Source organism: Xiphophorus maculatus, chromosome 15 (genome assembly GCF_002775205.1).
Source record: "Xiphophorus maculatus strain JP 163 A chromosome 15, X_maculatus-5.0-male, whole genome shotgun sequence".
NCBI lineage: Eukaryota > Metazoa > Chordata > Actinopteri > Cyprinodontiformes > Poeciliidae > Xiphophorus > Xiphophorus maculatus.
The window spans coordinates 15,782,552-15,802,705 of NC_036457.1; the positions used below are offsets into that span (position 1 = coordinate 15,782,552).

General features: G+C 38.6%; 1 protein-coding gene across 4 annotated transcripts in view; it reads left to right on the plus strand.

Moving 5' to 3' along the window:
* The window catches only part of mdga2 (MAM domain containing glycosylphosphatidylinositol anchor 2), a 193,033-nt gene that overhangs the window by 128,810 nt on the left and 44,069 nt on the right, over window positions 1-20,154 (plus strand). For 2 of the 4 annotated variants that reach the window (XM_023347746.1, XM_023347747.1), the window contains exons 9-10: window positions 2,765-3,085; window positions 13,844-14,116. In XM_023347746.1, coding sequence (XP_023203514.1) covers window positions 2,765-3,085; window positions 13,844-14,116 — 594 coding nt within the window. The remainder of the gene's footprint in view (window positions 1-2,764; window positions 3,086-13,843; window positions 14,117-20,154) is intronic. The other 2 variants (XM_023347748.1, XM_014471227.2) reach the window with 1 other exon arrangement.

The window sequence follows — 20,154 nt, forward strand, 5'->3', positions numbered from 1 at the left end:
AAATGTGTTCTTGAGTCCAAATTGTTGGCCTCTAGTGTAACTGGTTATTCTTTTGTTGTCATGTCTTCTTGAATTGATTAAAGGAAGAAAAAAAAAAACAAACGCTGCCAGTTTGTCCTTGCAGAAAGATTCAAATTGACGTGTGAAAACTGTTGCCATGAAACCGATTACAGTAATTTTGGCCTAAATTCAGTTTTAAGATTTAAGCATTTCTTGCTGCAATTCACAGCCCATGGAGATGCTTCTACATCCTTATTATTCTGTTGCTGCACATGTGATTTCCTTTTTTGACGAGTGGGTGTTTAAGCACAATCCTAACACTGTGATAAAGATGTGCTCATTGGGGGAAAAAAGACAATTGGAGTTCTGAAATGGGTGCAGGATTTTACCTTCAATGAAACAGAAAATGGCCACAAAATATTTTTTATAAGTATTTCTTGACTCTTTCTTTTTCTCCGATTGCATGTGATTTCATCACAGTTAAAAAAAAGAAAAAAACAAACAAACAAAAAAAAATACCCTCCAACTTGGCTTGATTCTTTTCCAGCTGCAGCATTGTTTGGACAGAATGACAGTGATTCAAAAATCATCAGGGAAGCACAACAGGGTTTCATCATTGCTGAGGAGATTATCGGCCCGTGAAAAGCTGGCTGTAAACTGTTTTTGGGGAGCAGCGCTACAAAATAGTCTTGGAGTCTACTGATAGCTTGGACTCGCACAAAAACACATAAACACACAAATGCATGTTGCACAGCACTCTAGGAGCTGGCGCTGTTTGCCAGGTTTACTAATTAAACAAATTTACTTGGCCAGCAAGCTCGATGAGAAACCAGACGGCCTGATTCAACCTGCTGGAGTTGCTGCTTTTTAAACTGAGACACATAAATACCCTTACAAAAAAAAAATGTCCATTACTTAAAACTTTCACCACTTTCTCCTTTCAACCCTACTTCTCTTTTTTTATATTCCTCTCATCACAATTGTCAATAGTTGCTCGTAAACTCTAAGATTGTACTTAAAAGATTTTTATTTGTGTATTTGCTGTAGGGTGGTTCGGTGAGAAGTAAAAGAATGAGTAAAAAGTTCAGACAAGAGATGGTAATGATGCTGGTGTGAATGCTGAGAACGATGAAAATTGCACAAACGGCCTTGAACTGTAAGTTGTCGATGTAAGTTTGATGTCGAGACGAATATTACGGAGAAAATAAGCCAACAAGAGCAAGAAGACGGTTTTTCTGTTGATTGTAATGACAGTTCTGCTCCTGCTGCTGATGGTACACTACATGTTTATGGGTAACTGTTGGGCAGAAACATCTTTTTATCAAAATTTCTTCAGGAATTTGATCTTTCACTTTTCACAACAGAAAGAATAATGTATTTTAAATAATGTATGTCAAATGCAAGAAGTACTGTCATTCTTTAAACTCAGTGTAATCAATGTGCAGCTGCCGTGTAGGATATTATTGTAAAGACTGAGACTTGTGTAAACAAAGCGACTTTCACATTGTTGGCACCCCTGGTGAAGATGTGTAAAAGGTCTTGAAAACATATTTTTTCGCTAAGTAGCATAATTTTATAATGAAACGTTTGCTTCAGTGAGTTTTAGACATTTTTAATTAACCTCCAACCAAATCAGCGTTTTGTAGTAAGATACGCTTACGTTTTCATTCAGTCGTATTTTTTGTTTTGTCTTGTTTGGTTTATTTGTAGAGATGCAGCTTTAAATCATCGTATAAATTTTTCAGGCCAAATGTTTTTCTGTGACAATTTTCTGACTCCAGTTTCTTGATGATTTATTTTCCTCACTTGAATGATATGTTCTCTTTGTTTTCACTATTTTGAAGAGACAAGAGCTACTGTGTATTAAAAATAATAAAAGTGAAAAGCAGGTTTGAAAAGCAAGGATTACAACAAAAGATAAAAATCCTCAGCCCACTGATCAACCTTGGCTGCACCAACCACTGAAATTTGTTGATTGCTAATATATTATGGTTAATGGTAAAAAGTAATTTTCTATTTACTGATGGCATGTGCACTTTGACAAATGTATCTGTTTTTGCACCAGGAATCTGCTGCTGCATTCCTTACTTGACCTACAGATGGTAGTATTTGTGGCAGCTCAGGCACGTTGCTGAATGACACATTCAGCAAATGTTTCTCACCAGATTGCAGTTGGATTTTTTTCTTTCTTTTTTTTTGTATGTTTATGTGTTCATTTCGCATCTTGTTACTGAATTCCCTTGAACATCAACAAGGGAAATGAGCTTTGGTGTACAGCACAATGGTTGCATCGATTCCTTGTTTGTGAGCGCTGTCTCTTGGGTGAATTCTCTGCTAGACTAATTTGTCTAATCCTCATGGTTCACATATAATGCCGGTGTAAGAAGGAATGTCCATCTGGGACTTTTAGTTTGTAGTTTACAGCAATTTTCTGTAGAACTTCAACACCTGAACTTGTTTTGTTGAGGCTGGGGTTGTTGCTTATCATTGCATTGCTCATTGTTGGCCATTGCCTGATTACATTGATACTCATTGCTGCTGTTTATGGTGGTCTTACATCTCCTTCGTGCTATGACTGTCTGCTTCCCTCTGTCTGCCATTACTGTTGCTAATATCTCACGGTTCATCCATTCATGCTGTGTATCTCGCTGAGAGTGCATCATTCCAACTCGCTCCCTCCTCCCATATCTTTTCGCTGCCTTTCCCCTCCAAGTCAACCATTGCCTTTCACCCCGTCTGCTGACTTTCTAGAGCCCCATATCAGTCCCTCCTCTGTTTTTCTCTTTCTTAGTTCCTCCCAGCCTGACAGTCCCCCGGGGCAAGTCCCCCCTGGTGGCCCGTGAGGGTGACACAGTGGAGCTGGAGTGCCTTGTTTCAGGGAAGCCTAAACCCATCATCCTGTGGTCACGAGCAGACAAGGAGGCGCCCATGCCTGACGGCAGCATGCAGATGGAGAGCTATGACGGCGTCCTGCGGATTGTGAATGTCTCCAGAGAGATGACGGGGTCATACCGCTGCCAGACCAGTCAGTACAACGGCTTCAACGTGAAGCCCCGGGAGGCTGTGGTGGAGCTGATCGTCCAATGTGAGTAAACAGGTTGAGGCTGTCATGCATGTAGCTAAAGTTAAATGTAAATGTATTGTGACCTGCTACTTGTAGCTATGTGAGAGGGTCTGCTTCTGCATAAGGTCCACCATTTGTTACTGTATTTGCTGTGTCCCGTGTAATTAATCCTTATGGGTTCTAGTCCTCTGTGTCTGTACATTCATGCATCCAAAATGCATCTGAAGGGTGTGAAATGATTCCCTTCTTTCCCACTTGTCAACCTTCGTCCGATCTTTCTTAGGAAACTCCACCTCTTGCTCTACGGAGAGGAATTTATCCACTGAAGAGAGCAGAACTAATATTAACAAATGCACAAAGCTGCAGATATGTCCTGACTTGTTAGACGTCTTTAGTTTTTAGTGTGTGTGATCATTTCTGAGAAGACCCAAGGAGTTCATGCCCTATCTCCGGGCCTCCCTCCGACTGCCGACCCGCTGCTTATTGAGAAACTCCTTCCCCCTACTTTGATTGGTGACATTCAAGAATGGCTTAAGGGCTAATTACCAAGCAGCTAATTTATTCCCACTGGTATTCATTTTGTCCTCATTTGTGGACATTTGAAAGGAACATTTTGAGTGAGCAGCAGAGATTCAAAGTGCCTTCGTTCTCTGACAGCAATAGGGAGGTTTTTCTCTGGTGAAGAAAGGCTGAAAGATGGCTAGGAAGAAAGTGAATGTGAGCCATGTATGGTTCTTACCCTTCTCTGGCAAGTGATTATAGCAACTGGAAAGACTTAGTCTCCAAGCTCGCATCATTTTCCTCATGGCCTACTTACAGAAGTTAATCCATACTTTCTCCTATTTTGACTTGCACTTTTATTTTCTTCACCTAAACCAAACCAGTGTATTATGTAAGTTTTATATTAAATACATCAACCAAAATGCAACTAGACATGGAGCTAGTCATTTAGCCTGGCAAGATCATCTGAAGAAAAGTCTTTATGTGCCTGAACTCAAAAATGGTATTTTGCCAATGAGGCAAAAACCAAAAGAGAGCTTAATTATTTAAGCTGTTACTCAGTCATGGCTAAAATGTGAACTTGGTGAGGAAACTTAAGTCAACACTTAAAAAGAACAATAAAACTCTTGAATCTTTGGGAGCAGTATAATAATGCTGGAAGATAACTTTATTGGTTTAAATTTGAGCAACTTACAGACAGTTCAATTACAACTGGTGGTTGCAAAAAAAAACAAAACATTAAAATATCTAAATTATCCTGAGGCTGACTTCTCTAGTTTGATTTTCTGAAAACGCCCTTTTAAGAGCAAGAACCCATAAATGACTATAAGTAATATGCCCTTTTTTATTGCTAATGTCCCCACTTAAAGAAAAATGTCCGAAAAGATTTTACATATGAATAGTGAAGATTTGTGCCTTCTCATTGTGTGTGTTTTGATTCAAGATTAACTTCACGCTGCCACTACAAATATTTTGATCGAAGGTTACCAAGAGAATCAAAAACCAGCTTCCATTTTTGCCAGAAAGGATTAGTACGTAATTCTCCCCTCATTGTTTAAATGGTTTTAAGCTACTCTATGCGAAGGCATCCACCTTTCAGCTGAACTGATGATGACATTTTATGGACATCTTTTTTTTGTATCTCTATACTGACTATGATTATAGCCACTATAGAAGGCTATTGTTTTTAAACAAATGCAAAAGAAAATACACTTATGTTAATAACATGGTATCATTTGTTTCGTCTTACAAAAAGAAAAATGGGTAATATATCACCTGCTTGACACTCTCATCAGAAACCAGTTCACAGACACAGCATGTAGATCAGACAGAAGCATGAACATGAACAATTCTCTGGATAATCTTTTTTTTCAGCTCAAATGCAGACAAGAAACATCATAAAAAACTATATGTCCAGAAACTTTATAACTAAAATCGTTAATTCCACCGCAATTTTGATTTATTTATCTATTTTTTTTTTTACCATTTTTCCTACAAAAAACTGCATTGCATCTTAATCTGTATAGAAGGACATATTAAATGATATAATAATTAAGCATTGCAGCATTTTTGTCATTACAAAAAGTTTGCTGACACAGCGTGCTTTGGTCTTTGTCTTAACAGATGATCCGTATTGGACATTCAGTTAAGACGATAAATCTGTCTGACTTTAACTAGCCAGTAAACATTAGTGTGAGCACTAAAAGTGAAAACCATTAAGTTTTGTAGGTGTTACTTTTTCCCTACAAATAATGCAGGGGAAGTTGAGAACAACCTCTTAAGGCTACTTTTTTTAAAAAGTAAGCACATTTTTTGTTGAGGTCTCGTAACTTATAACAACTCTCTGTGCGGAAGTTAATGGTGGCTTCTCCTTAATGTCCAGTGAGAATAAACCAGATCAGACTTGCTGTGTCCCTTTTCCTGTATTTTTAGCTTCTGCACGTACTGACACTGTCAGGGAAGAAGGCAAAGACTCCCAAAGCTTCAGCTGAATAAAAGGAAAATTCACGTGTTTAATCTATTCCTTTTCTTGTTGAGATTTAAATTGGTATGTAGTTGCATCATTGTTTGATGAACACAGAGTTTACAGAACACACTGGGAAAAAAAAAATCCCCTCTTCGTTTTAACTAAATTCATTCTGAGGCTCCAATTATTTCTTATTATCTGGTATTATTTTAATAAAGCCGCCTTCTTGTTCTGTAGTTTTTGATGCCGTGCAACACTTTCATCTGCTCTCCATCTTCAAAGCAAAACATAAAATGAAGAGACTTATTCTGGCCTCGCTTGTGATAAATCAATCATTCTGCCATGTTGCAGAGCTACACTTGTTTCTGTCTATTAGCTGGCATCAAAGCTCAATTTTTAAAAAGCACTTGAGCTGTTCTATTGCTTTGACATTCTTTTGTCCACTATTTTTACATCCACAAGTGTCATTGTCTACATTTACCAAATACAAACACCTTTGTTCATCTTGCTCAGATTGTGATCTTTTTTTCTTTCTATTAGCACAATAGTTGGTCCTTCTTGTGTTCTGGGCTGTGTGAATATCCCCCCCTCCCCACTTTCTCTTGGCCTGTCTTATGGTGTGTAAGCACAAGCCAATCCCTCTGAGATGCTTTTCTCAGCTGCATTTCCAGGTCCCAGCATGAGACGCCCGCCTTTGGTGGTGAGCCATGTGCAAAGCCGCGTTTAGTAACTTGATCAAGGCACCGAGGTACAGTCCTCTGAAGCAAAGAGCATTAGAGGCGTGAAGGAACGACTCTGGCAAGTCAACGGCTTTGATATGTAAAAACCTGCATCTGTTGGCTGGCAGCGGCGACGCCAGGAGGAGAGGTAGGGGGAAAGGAAGGCGCCTGCCTTTAGAGGCATCGCTCTAATAGAATTGCAAAAGCCAAATCCCAAGCTGTGACACCCTAATGTTCTTAGTCAAACTGACTTGGCATGGTCCAGGGGCTTGAAAGAGGGAGCGAATCCGCAGATAGAGAGCGGGGAAAGAGGTATAGAGAAGTCGTCTGTCCTAGATAGTGATGTCTGTCAGGGTGTGATCAACTTCTGCTTCAGCCGAGATGCAGAGAAATCTTTTAGCCAGACGTCCCTTTCTGTTCCCCTCCACATCCTTCATGACACCTGCCCGATTCAACCAAGCGACTGTCCCCTTGAGCAACTGCCTTGCCTCCTGACATGCATCAAGCAGACACACAGGGACACTGAGCTACTGTCTGGGAAAAAGTAATGAGCAGCAGTACAAGATTATTGTGTTTAATTAATTTTCCTTATTGCAACAAGAGGGGCTGCATCGCAGACCCCTGAGAGTCACTGTTCTTCTAACACATTAGCTTACCGCCAACCCAAGTTAGCAAATTAATCTTTTTCACTGCAGCTGGTTTCACTCAGAGTATTTAGATATAAAATTTTATTTTTATTTTCATTTTTCTTGTTTTGGTGGTAAGTAATTGCACCGATGAGCCACTGCAAGCAAACAGCCCAAGTGGTCAAGAATATGTTTGTATCCTGTAAACAGAAGCTTGCATTAGGCAGAGAAACAAATTCCTTACTTGGTCACTTGTACTAAAACTATTAGTTAATCACCAGACCTCTCTCCCAGTAATAATAACATTTACATTTCTTACTGTTAGTTTTAGGTTTCAGTTATGAAGTGCCACTCCATTCTAAAAACAGTTTAATAATAATGGTGCTCAGGTTCATTGTGAGCAACTACAGCGGTGAGGGAAGGAGAGAAGGACAACGCGCTGATGCAGAGTTGTGTTTTCATGCATTATTCAACACAGGAACTCATTATAACACACTTGAATTAGGGTTATTGTTTTATATTCTGTATATATCTGGTGACTTTTTAATGAAGGTATTTCTTCCTCTATACTGAGCTGTTAGACTACAAAGGTTAATCTCTCACAAGAAAGGTTGTTGCTTCCATCTAAAAAACAAAAGTCCTTGGTTTTCTGTCTTCCATCCACATAGAATAAAGCTGCTCCGGCTCTATGAAAAACATAAGTTGGAGTGTTTTGGGGAATGATCTGTTGTTCTGACACACAATATACAGGGTCAAACCAATTTCACACAGGCCATGCAATGCCCAGGCTTTTAGTGCCTCCCTAATTTATTGGCACATTTGGTGAATCTGTTTAGAGCTTTATGAGTATACGTTTACCCAAAGAAATTGAGAAATCTCACCTTTATTTTGTATACATTAAGAATACATTACAGAGAACATATAAAGTCACCCAAAGTCACAGAACACCAAATGAAATACAGTGGGTAAAATAACTACTGAACACAACAACTTATTGTCAATAAACATGTTTCTAAAGCATTTCTAATTGCACTTAACTACCTCCTTGGCATCTCAGACAGGTTTAGCAAAGGTGAAGTCATTTCCATTCATTTGATTCAGGTATGTTGCTGCATTCAAAACTGTTGCACTCAAAGACTGCAGACCCCTCCTTAGAGTATTAAAAAGTCAAAGAAATCAAAGCAATTTTTTCCTCAAATGACATCGGGAAAAAATACACTTACAGAAATGTATGAACTGTTTTAATATTTTAGTACATCCCATTCATTGCTCATCTGTTTTTTACCCATTTTTCCATACAAACTGTTTTCAAATCTTGATGTTGGTAATTTCTGTGCTGTCTGATTTTTTTTGTTTTTGCCATAAATTGTCAATTGGATTTAGTTCAATTGGTAGCACTTCCACATTTTATTTTCTTCTGAAACAAATGAAGTGCATGAAGTGCTTTTTTGCCTTTTTATGTCAGTGCTTGCATTTCTACTGATCAGAAAAAAATAGTTTCAGGAAGAATCAGGATGAAGCATATGTCACATGCGTTTATCAGTTTGTGTGCTTAAGGAAACTGTGAATATATTTTTGTCTGGCTTTTATGTCAGTTCATCACTTTCAGGCATCACAAAGAGACATACAAAAACAATGACAATCATTTCTGACTAACAATTAGCTTCCTCATTTCCCACTATGGCTACTAATTTGAAATTATAATTTCACAAGTGATTGTAGATTATTGTTTAAAAAGTTAAAGGATGAGTACTTCATGCTCACTACAGCATGTCCTGCCTGGAGCATCACTTTTGTAGCCATTCAAAACCAATTTAAAATATGCCTGCAAAGTCAGTAGCTTATATTATTTTTGCAAATCAAATTGCTATCATCCATATGTCGCAAGTATTACAATATTGAAGAATTTCAGTATTGTGTTTATTTTTGATAGAATTTCTTAATTCTGTGTCCAGGGAGCATTTGGTTGTTTGCACTGGCTTTCTATTTCAGCCTTATTGTAAATGTAGGCTTTTATGTGCAATAAAAGAAAAGGAGCCACTGGGTCTATTTCAGTGGCAGTGAGTGAACTGCTCTTAGTGCTTTTATTCTTAATACCATAAAGTGTATATTGGTGCTAAAAGCTCATGTTGCGTTGAATGGCTATAGAATTTATTTGTAATATATATTTTTTTCTTTTAAATTTTTTCTCTTGCCACATCCATCCATAGAGTATTTGTTTTAAAATGTTTTTAGTCCTTTAGTGAGTTAATGTAAAACATGTTCAAATCACCTTTATAATGCAAGGAGTTTATTATGTAAACAACTGAGAACACATTTGTGCTATTAGGTTGCAAAAGGTCAAAAGGGGGTCATTGTATAAAGTGTCAGTAATAATTAAGGTGTCAATAAGGGTGAAGAAAAAGAAAGAATAACATTATTTAAATAGGCGTTATTGACAAATGCATTGGGTCATCACATAGAATGACTTAATGACTGTGTTCTCACTCACTTTCATAGCTTGAGGTGAATAAAATCCAACACTGAGGCATGCAGACTGCTTCTGCAAACATTTGTGAAAGAACGGGTGGCTCATGATGGTGTAATAAGTCCAGTTGTGAAATAGGTAAAGGATGAATACTTTATGCTTCCTACTTTATGCTTAATATTCCTGTCACATTTTTATGGCATAATAAAAACACGGCACTGGTTGAGAATGATAACAATTCAACAATAGCCATGGTTCCATTACAAATTTTGTCAACATTCAAAATATTGTCAGTAGTCGAAAAACACAGATATTTCTGTTTATATGACATATATAACAGATTTTCCACCAACCAAAGTAATTCAGACGTATTGAGAAAAAAGCATGACAAATTATGTCCATAAGTTGTTATGTATTGAATATGAGAAGAAATTGATTTGCAAAGAAAGAATGGAAAGCCAAAAAACAAAGTAAAATTGGTAATTATTTAGAAACCATTCTTGATCGAATCAATATCCACTTTCTTATTAACTGATGGCCTTTAAAAACATTGCTCACTTATGTAATATGAAGATAAAAGCAAAGAACCCTCCACAAAAAAGTACACTATTGCAAAACATGCAAATAGAAACGGTTACAAGTGCTTTTCAAAACTTCCAAATATTCCAGTGTGCGATGTTGGAGCTGTAATCCAGAACGGGAAAGAACAGAACTTCACCATAAATCCCCTCATAAGATTTCTGACATCGCTCTTTTCCTCCATTACAGTTCGGAACCTGTTCTGGTTCCAAACCGTGTTTTAAACCTGGTGTCAGAAAAAAAAAGAGGTCCCACAGAACTGATGTTTCTGCATGAACTGTGATGTCACCAATGAGCCTGTCAGGTATCGATGAAATCATAAACTCTTACAATAAGCAGGCAGTTTTAACCTGAAACCTTCATTTGTTTCCTAGGAAGCTAAGATGAAAAGAGATTTCCTTTTCAGCTTCACAGTTTGTCCAAGCAGTCATCCTAATAACAAGAAAATGGCTTAAACAGAATAAAATAAAGGTTTTGAAAAGGCCTATTTGGAATCCAAACTAAATCTATTGAGGGCGGCCGACTGGTGGAGCGGCTAATTATTGTTTTATAGTGAAGATGTGGCATGCTGACTTACCTACTGATTGTTGTTGTTTAATCAGCAGTGCTTCATAGTGTGAGAACCATGGTGTGCACGCTCAGTGACCATGTTATTATCCCTATTCATTTCCCCCTTCACGGATTTGTTTGTCTTTTAGCAGAACTTTACAGGATGTACATCCTATTAAGTGAAAAAAAAGTTTGGTTGTGAATTTTTTGATGGGTGCTTATTTTACAAAAAAAATTGTCATTTCAACAGGAGTGTGTTTTCTCATTGGTTTGTGTTTTCAAACCAATGTTTATTTTCTTGCAGACTTCAAGTGACTCCTTAGCACAACCTGTTCCTGTAGGCTTATAAACTGGCTTGTGGAAAGGCAGGTGCATGCAGAAATGTTCCTAGCTTCCTGTATGTGTAAGAAACATTTGTATATTTCCCTAAAGTTCATTCATATCTCTTCAGGCAACTGTAGATGTCAGTCCATATGGGCCGTGGGAGAAAAGGCCTCTGTGCTCCCTAAATGTTGTTTTTCTCAACATTAGTGTCAAGCCATCCACCAGTGACTGATGACAGATTACATTTCAGGAGGCACTCAGGCTTTTCCCCAGCCTGTGGATTACAGCAAGTCTGAGCTCACAGTGGTTGCTACGCTAACCACTGCAAGCATTGCTCAGGGAATATCACTCAGGACCTTCCTGCTCCTTTCTTCATACTTTGCCTTGGCAGGTGCTTTACAAGAAATGCACCGGGGAGAGATGAGGCTTGTCCCCTTGTTTAAAGGATGTTTTCATTATATGAGAGATTTTTTATTATTATTATTTGTCTTTCTTTGTAAATTGGAATGTACTCATTGCAATTTGATCCAGTGCCATTCACGGAGGCTGTGGAGCTAGCTGTTATTCACTGCCGTCCTAAAGAGTCCTACAATATTAATGTGATAAGTAGACTTCCAGGCACTCCTTTTGGCTTCAGAGACAAGCTTTTGGGTTGTGGTAAAAGCCGAGGCTGTGTTCTTATGAAAGAGGAGGAACTGATTGCTGTTTCACTTAGCAGAAATTTAAAAAAACTGTAACTCTCCACCTTTTGAATAGAATCAGGAGGTGAAAGAGTTTTTGTTTTTTTTTTTTGTCTTTTTTCTCAGTCCTAAACCTCAGAAGGTTTATGTTTACTTTTACTTTGACCCTCCACTGTTACGATTTATCATTTTCCCCATTTCGGCCAGTCATGATATGATCTAATGGTGTGTCATTAATCATAATGGCGCCTCAGTGAACTGTAGGATGTTGCGACTTGAAGGATAATTAGCATCGAGGGCAAGGATATAAAACCCCACTCTGTTCTGTTACTGCATGTCAGCGTGTTGTTTTGCATTCAGCATAATGCTCACAGCCCACGTACCCCCTGTGCACATTTCTGGCCTTGTGGATCTGTCCTTCTCTACTGCCAGGGGTGAGGTTAACTTATTTATGTGCAAATAAAAATAAAAAAAGGCAACTGTTGCTAAAACACGGCAAACGAAATCAACATAAAATTTCTTCCTTTTTTTCTTCCCTTAATTTCTGATTAGGCTTAGGGATAATGACGTTAATAGTGTTATCAAATTTAATGCTGTACATTTTCATACTTCGCTCACGGCTCCACATCCTATCAAGTTTGGAAGGCTCAGTAAACAGATTATATTACTGAGTGTGAATAATGTAGAAGATTATGTCGGAGATAACAGTTTCAATCAGGTAATCAGTGATCTGTAACCGATTACATTCTGAAAAAATAGCATCCCCAACCTTTTCTGTAGCTGGCGTCTCTCCTGCACTCTGTCAGAAATTATGCAAATCTGAGGCAATCAAGGGGTTTCGTGTCATTCTGTCGCGTCTCCGCCGTGTTCATTCACCGTCGTTTTCCAAGCCCCGTCGTGACTTTTGTCAAGCTCCCACCCGAGCCAGTCAACGGTAAAAGATGCCTGAAATGGGGGAATTATTCATAACTGTTCCACTGCTTGCACACACAAACACCTAAACACAGTTAATCTACACGCGCACCATCATACGTATTGTCTCATGCAAACTAAATGGGCTGGAATGTATGCATCACACATGGCGAAACTTTCCCGAAACTCAGCCTGGGTCTCATCAAGGCCATTCAACTGGTTGAATAATTCACCAGCAGGTTTTCTGTCTGGGAAGAGGTGAAGGCTGTCAGATACTCAAATAAGTTATTAATTTTCCATTTTTAAAAGCTCGAGGTGCACTTCATCATCCTGTTACCCGTTTTCTGCGAAGCGAAACTGATTTCTATTTCAAACGTTCTTGGGGTTTTCGTGCAAATTGATTTCAACGCGGCCGTGCCGCTCCACCTGCAATTGTTTTCATTTTTCATCTGTTTCTGAAATGTATCGATTTACAGTGGAGATGGGCTAAAGTTTATTTACAAGGTGCTTAATGTTCCCCCACCTTTTTTCCCCCCCGCCCCTGTTTTCTCAAAAGTGAATGCGCTTCGGCAGTTTGTCTTGCAAAGGTCTGTGCCAATTTCACTGCACTGCCTTACAACAGTATTCATAGTTTTTTAATTCTTCACAATTTTTCTTGTTTCAACATCAAACTACAGTGATAGGTTTATTTTAATTTCTAACTTGCAAAGATTCAACCAGACACAATTTTCTTTTCTGCAGAAGAGGAAGGAAGATCCGAGACGCGGAAAGCCGCCGTCAAACACTGTCTGGGATCAACTCTGCCAGATCTTTGTCTGCATTTGTCTTTATTAGAAAATACAAGGAAGGAGGTTGGGCTTTTTCACATAGTCACACAAAGAATTTGACCAATGACCTTTGCTACAGGGTGTTCTGGAACCTTCTGTGGACATGCCCTTACAAGGGCATGTGGCTGACCACAACTAATCAGTTACACATATAGCTGATAACACAGGAATGTGCAAAGTCTCTAGCCTCCAGGCAAACATCCTAAAAATGGTTAATAGTGTTTCACAGAAGAAAAGGAGTCAAGTAAACTACACACAAAATAATAATATGAAAACATAACCTTTCAAATAAACTCACAAGTAAATGAACTTAGATAATTATTCTAACATACAGTGTATTTTATGGGGATGTAATGTGATGAATTAAAATGTGATGTGATGAATTAAAAAATAAACAGTTTATTCCTTCAATTTCTTCACTTGTAAATATTTTTACATTATAACATCAACGTGGAAGTTTGTGTGAAATGACTCTGTGTCCTTATCTATAAAACATTCTTTCCCCTGTTCATTCCAGCAATTGTACCAACTTGTTCTACCTCATCCATACCTTCCATTCATTCCTTTCTTTTTGTTTTTGTCCCTTTCAAAAATGATTGAGTTTTTTTTCTCTCTTTCCTGCCATTCAGATCCTCCCACAGTGGAGCCTGTGCACATGGAGGTCCGTCAGGGCCTGGGGAGGCCGGTGGTGATGACCTGCAGGGTGCTGCGAGCTCACCCCTCTCGGGTGTTGCGGTACGAGTGGCGTCTCGCAAACAATCTGCTCAACGCCGGCGCGTTTGACACACACAAAGACGAGACCGAGCACAGGATCCGCAGCCTGAATCGTGAAGGCTTGGGGGAGTACACGTGCAACGTCATCAATGAGGCCGGAGCAGGCAAATGCACATTCAGCGTGACAGGTAAGGAGGCGATATTTTTAAAGATTTACTCTTTTTTTTTTTTTTTACATTTCTCACTGATTGAACCAACTGTTCTGTCTGTCCTTCAACTTTACACTTTTCTTCCTTTTATACGGATAGAGGCGAGTCTGTACACTTCTGACACATCAATTTTCTTTTCATGCTGGGCTAATTAAGCATTTTTAAAGTTCTCCAATGCACTGCAGAATGCTTCATTAGTTAGTCTGCTTTCCAGTCACTTTTTGTCATTCCCTGCTATTTGTGTGGTGATTTGAGTTTTGTATGCGTTTTCCAGTTTATTTTGTCCCTGTGTCGTCTTGTTTGCCCCCTGATTGTCCCCAGCTGTCTCTTGTTTCCCTGATTAGTCCTTGGTGTATTTAACCTCGCCTGTGTCCCCTGCTCCCTGCCGGGTCCTTGTCTATCGTTTTTGTCGTTCCTGTCCGAGTCACGTTCCAGTGTCTACCAGACTTTTATGTTCGTTGTATCACCGTTCATCTGTGCTTCCTGGTTTTTGTGATTTTCTGCATCATCATTAAACTCATTGGTGCACTTCAAGCCTGGATCTGACCACGTCCATCCTCAGCTTCTGCACCCTAATTCATGGCAATTTGGCCAGTAGGTTCTCAACAGTTTCAGATAATTTACCTGTAAAGCCTGTTTGAGGGTCATGTCTACCCGTATGTCTTTTCTTTTCAGCATAGGGTTTCCAAAGAGGCTTAAAATAAAAAAAATCTTACAATGTTTTAACAGAAAAGGTTTTCTGTAGAAGTAGATAATTTTTTTCTATCAGATCAGCTTTGTGATAAAGATTGGAATATGTAAAAGCAAAGTTTATGTTGTCTTTTGTGCAAAAACGATATCTATCCATACATGCATCCATTCAACTATCCATCAGTCCGGCTTTTCGTCCAGTCCATCCATCTATGTTAACATCCGTCAACCTGTCCATCACCCTCCCATGTTGCTGTCTGTCCATCGGCCTAGGCTCACCCATCAATTTGTTAATCTGCACAGCATTGTTATAGCAGTTTATCAGTCTGTCTGTCCAGCCTTACCTCTGTCCATCAGTCCCTAGATTTAGCCATCTGTCCATTCATCCAAAAAGTGGACATCCATACATTTTAACGTGGTGATTAAAATGGCCAGATCTGCTATCAACCTCTGCTCTCCTACCGTTTCCAGTTTTTTTAGTTGAGTATTTCATATTGCTAATCACTTCCTTCTATGCAGCTCTTCCTTCTAGCCTCATTGCTAGACCTGATCTGAGACTGTCTTTGCTGACCTGTAGGCCAACCTTTCTTTTGCCACTTCATGCTGGATCCAGTAAGCTCTAAAATTCATTTGTAGTTTTCCTCACAGTTTTCATACCTGTCGACACAAATGCCATTGTGTTTCAAAAACTGGTCTATAGAGGAAAGAGAGTGTTTTTGTTATTCTTTCTCCTCTTCATTTAACAGCCAATTTGCTGTTTGAGAGATGTGGTTGTTCACTGCGGTTTAGAGACTTTATTTAAAGTTACTCCTGTAGGAAATCAGTGTATGAGTGATTTGTTTTTTCTTTTCTTTTTGCAACAGGATACAAAATGTGTCCAGGTCATTTTAAATCTTTCAACATTTCTTATGTATGAACTCGATGCCCAAATTTCTGCAATATTGGGATTTTTTAAAATTATTTTCTTTGTACTTGCAACCCAGCAGGTTGCTGGACTTGTGAAGTCGCTATTCTTCTTACTTCATACACAATGCGTCCATCTTTGCGTTGGTTGTTGTGACAGGACCAAATGAGTTTGGCCACACTGAGTGACCGCAGGAACTTTGACCAAGGTTTCAATCTCTTAGACCTCCTATTAGAGACAAGAGCTGCAGGGTCACAAGATGAGTATTTGTCACTTTAATCCTTTGCCACCTGCTTTTCTCCCCTTTTTTTATTATCTTCCTTTCGATCTCTTAGTGTTCTCTAATCTTAAAATTTCAACATTTCTGCTGCTTTTCTGGCCCTCTTTGTGTTTTAATTTTTTCTTCATCCTTCTTTCTCCTTTTAAGCTTCTCCTACAACGTGCTGTGCAGAAAAGAAAGCTGGTCTGTGTTGCATAAATCAGTCATTCCTGGTGAACTAGATAGAGACAGAGGCGGACAGTTCCCTTCAGACAACTGTCTCTTTTTTTCTTAACTGGGCTTAAGGTTTTCCTGATATTTCTAACCCCTTACTTTCACCCTTTTTCCTCCCCTTTCATCCTCCTTTCCTCCCACTACGCATTGCTTGATTCCTCCTGCCCAATGCTCCAGATTCCTACCATCTGGACTCAGTAGCTGCCAAAGGTATGGAGGCTCTTTTAGTAACTCCCTGAGTGCAGGAGCACAGTGCAGAAAATCCACTTTGGTTCCCTCCATCATCTATAAAGTCTGCCATACCCGGTTCCCATAACCCCAGTTCTTAGTCTTGACGATTTTTCAATTTTATCTGAAACTCAATAGCCATGATATCAGCACCACTGTGTGTGTGTGTGTGTGTGGCTGAAATAAATAATATGCTGTAGAGAGATAGAGAGAGTCCTTTCTTAGCTGAAGTTCATCAAATATCTTTTATGGTTCATGCAGTTTGGTGAAATATTAGTTTACTCTCTCTACGGAGACCACCTTAATAGATATTCCCTCACACCTGCATTCCTGACGTTCTTGGGCTGTGCTGATGAGTAACAAACATATCAGTCTGGAGTCCTGGCCCGCAGCCATTCAACTTGCAAAGCCACTCATCATACCATGCACAACATATTTCCTTCCATGCCGACAGACACACACATACACACACACACTAATGTCAGCAAGCAAGCCAGTCTTGGGCCTACATAAATACTGTCACCCAGAAGAAGTAGATGGTGCCAGGGGAGAGCGTTTGTGCATGTGCATGGATGCCCATGTTAAAAGCTATTGGGACATCTGTGAGTTGGCTGCAAGGGCCAAGTTGGCCATTAAATTGTGCCATGGGAGAGGCCCCTTAGAGGAATGTAATGTGTACCACTGAGCTTTGGCATGAACACTCTGCTGCTGGAACCCTGAGTTTTAGCAAATGCTCTCCTCTGAGGAGTTAGAACGGGCAGAGAATTGCTTCTCCGTCTGTGAATCATCGCGCCGTTGTTTCTTCTGTTTCCATTCCAGTCTGATGCGGTTGATGATTAATGCACAGGGTTTCTGTCCAAAGGCAGCAAATGTTCTCCGAAGCAGCAGCTCTAGATTGAGACGTAGGTTGTGAAACACGCATGCTTCTAGCTTGTTTTACTCCAACAATTTATAATTACTGTAATAAAAGTCTTACTAAAGCCTGTTCCCAGCAAGGTGAGATATTTGAAAGTTTTAGTGTTAAGTGTGAGTTTTGACACTAATCTGTATTGCCAAAAATACAAAAATAACTCTACATAAGAGGAACTTAATTTCCTTTTGGTGTACTGTGATGCGTATTCATAGTAAAACTCCTTTCATAATAGCAGCCTATTGGAAAATAATTTGTTAGCAATTGTACATTGCTTCCTTTTTGCAAGATAGCTTTAACTTTAACATTTTATCTAATTTAACTGAAGCTGTAATAATCTTTAACAGACATTTTTGAAAGATGGTCAGTGTACAAAACTAAATATTGTCAAACTTTCAAATATTCCAGATATAGAAGAACATGACTTCAATTGACTTCAATTGTGTTGTCATGAACTGGCATTTTTAATGATCTAATCAGATTAGCTAGGTATGGATGTTAGCATTAGCATGCTAGGAATAGCATTCACATGCTCTGTCTGTGTAGGATGCGGTGCATTTTGGTCTATTTTGACTGCATCTAAAACTGTTTTTGGTCTCTATGTTTCCCCAACTCTCCTGGCTTTCTGTTGTTAACCAGAGATGAACAGGTGAATTGCTTGAATAGTTTAGATTTTTTTTTTATCGAAATCAGCCCAATGAACTACAAAGTTCACTTGTTATTCAAATCTAGCAGTTTGTAGAGATGAGGTCCCCAAGGTTGCTTTTATGCTGTTTATTTTTGTTTTATAAATGGCATTGGCATCACTTTGTATTTTGTTTATTTGGCTCTTTTTTTTTTGCGTGTTTTAATAAGACATCCTTGGTCTTTTTGGATCAATTTGTGCGTTTTATATATATATTTTTTTGTCTTTTAAAAAGTGCAGGAAGTACATTGATTTTACCTTGAAACCTTTTCAATCAATTTCTTAGAAAAAGGATTCTAAAAACTTGATCAACATCAATCTTATTAAGCTTTGGCGGTTTTACGTACATTCTGTTTTTGTGTTTAAAACCTGTCGCCAGTTCCCACAGCTTGGATTTTATACAAAGCATGTTATAGGTAGCCTATATTAATGTTTTCTGCTACATCCTGTTTTGCCATTTTTCTGCCTTGCTGTTGTTATTTAATGTTGAATTATATTTTCTCTGCTGCATCTTTGCATTAGTAAAATTATCTCAGGGTTTCTCACACTAGAACAGCCAGAAAAAGAAAACTGTATAAATAAAAGTTTATGTTTTAGCCTTTTTGTTAATCGAAAAAGTTAATATTCCTTTAACAAAACAGTAGAATGCAGCTGAGCCATTTCTTTATAATTTTTTGTTTACCATTGTGTTTTTTTTTGGTTTTGCTTTTTGCTTGGTTTTGTTGTGCATCCAAAAGTTAGCAAGTCTTCTTCTGAACCTTGTGACGCCGCAGCTGCAGCCGTACAGTGTTTTCCTGAAGATGAAAACACACATGTAAATTCTCAAAAAGGAAAAATAAGTCTGCAAATAAGGTCAACTTCTTGCCTGAAGGTTTGTGCTGAGCTGTTATGAATCACTGCATTGGTTATGGTGTTATAAACAGGATTTAAAAAAAAAAATCAATTAAGCCCTCTGTGCTTTATGTTTGATGTCTCCCACCCAGAGTTACCCATTTCAAGCAGCCTAAGTGGGTTAGGTAATGCGCTTTACCACACATAATGTGTGATTAGGAAGTCAGTCCATTTTGCTTTATTATACTTTATATTTGAGCGATTTTCAAAGAAAGAGTCCTGACTATGTGCCAAGAAATTTCTTTTTGATATTTTTTTCCCCCTTTAAGTGCTAAAAGGTAAACAAGAAAAGGTTGATGTATATCCTGGTTTTTACTACAAATGTCAGAAACAATATACATTTATGCGATAAAAGAACTGATTCACGCCTTCCAGAAGCAGCGTCTCTGTGGGATTCTCTGAGTCTGTTTAATTAACCTTTCTTCGCTCTTGCTTCGCAGCAAATTGCGGCATCCTCTTTTCCTTCCCAGCACTATCTGTCACTATCTTCTAGGCAGGCTTATGTAACACTTGCTGTACAGTGTGCTGTAAACACAGCTGGCTCAATGCAGCAAAACAGAGCTTAGCGAGGTGCAGGCAGTAATTATCCCTACATTCGTGTTGTTTCTCTTTCTGTGAACGTGTTTATTTTTATTTTAGCACGTGTGCTGTCCTCTGGTTCATCTCGGCGAGATGCGGAGGCAGCTTGCACGGCGGCATCATCACTTCCTGTTTGTCAGCTAGCTTTAGCCAGCAGACGACCAACAATGACCTTTTGAGGTGTATTTCTTGCTTCAAACTAAACCATGAAGTATTCTGCATTTTGAATCCTTGCAAGGACTGCTCTAAGCTGCTTTTTATATTGACAGCATGTCATATTTTATTCTTATTTTATCTTGTCTACATTGCTACTCAGTGGTGGATGTTGTGTGTCTTGTCTCTATGCTGCTGTAACTGTGAAATAATTTCCCTGCCGGGATGAATAAAGTAATTCTATTCTATTCTATTCTATTCTATTCTATTCTATTCTATTCTATTCTATTCTATTCTATTTGTATATAAATTACTTTGCTTAATCATCAGCACTGTTTCTTTTGCCAGAGCCTATTTGTTTTCCTCTCTGAGTGATTTTATCAAGATGATGAATGAATGTTATTTTCTTCTGTATCGCTGTTTTTTTTCCCCCTCTTCTTTTTTTTTTTATTTTAAATACCTCTATCCATGCGAAGGCCAAATG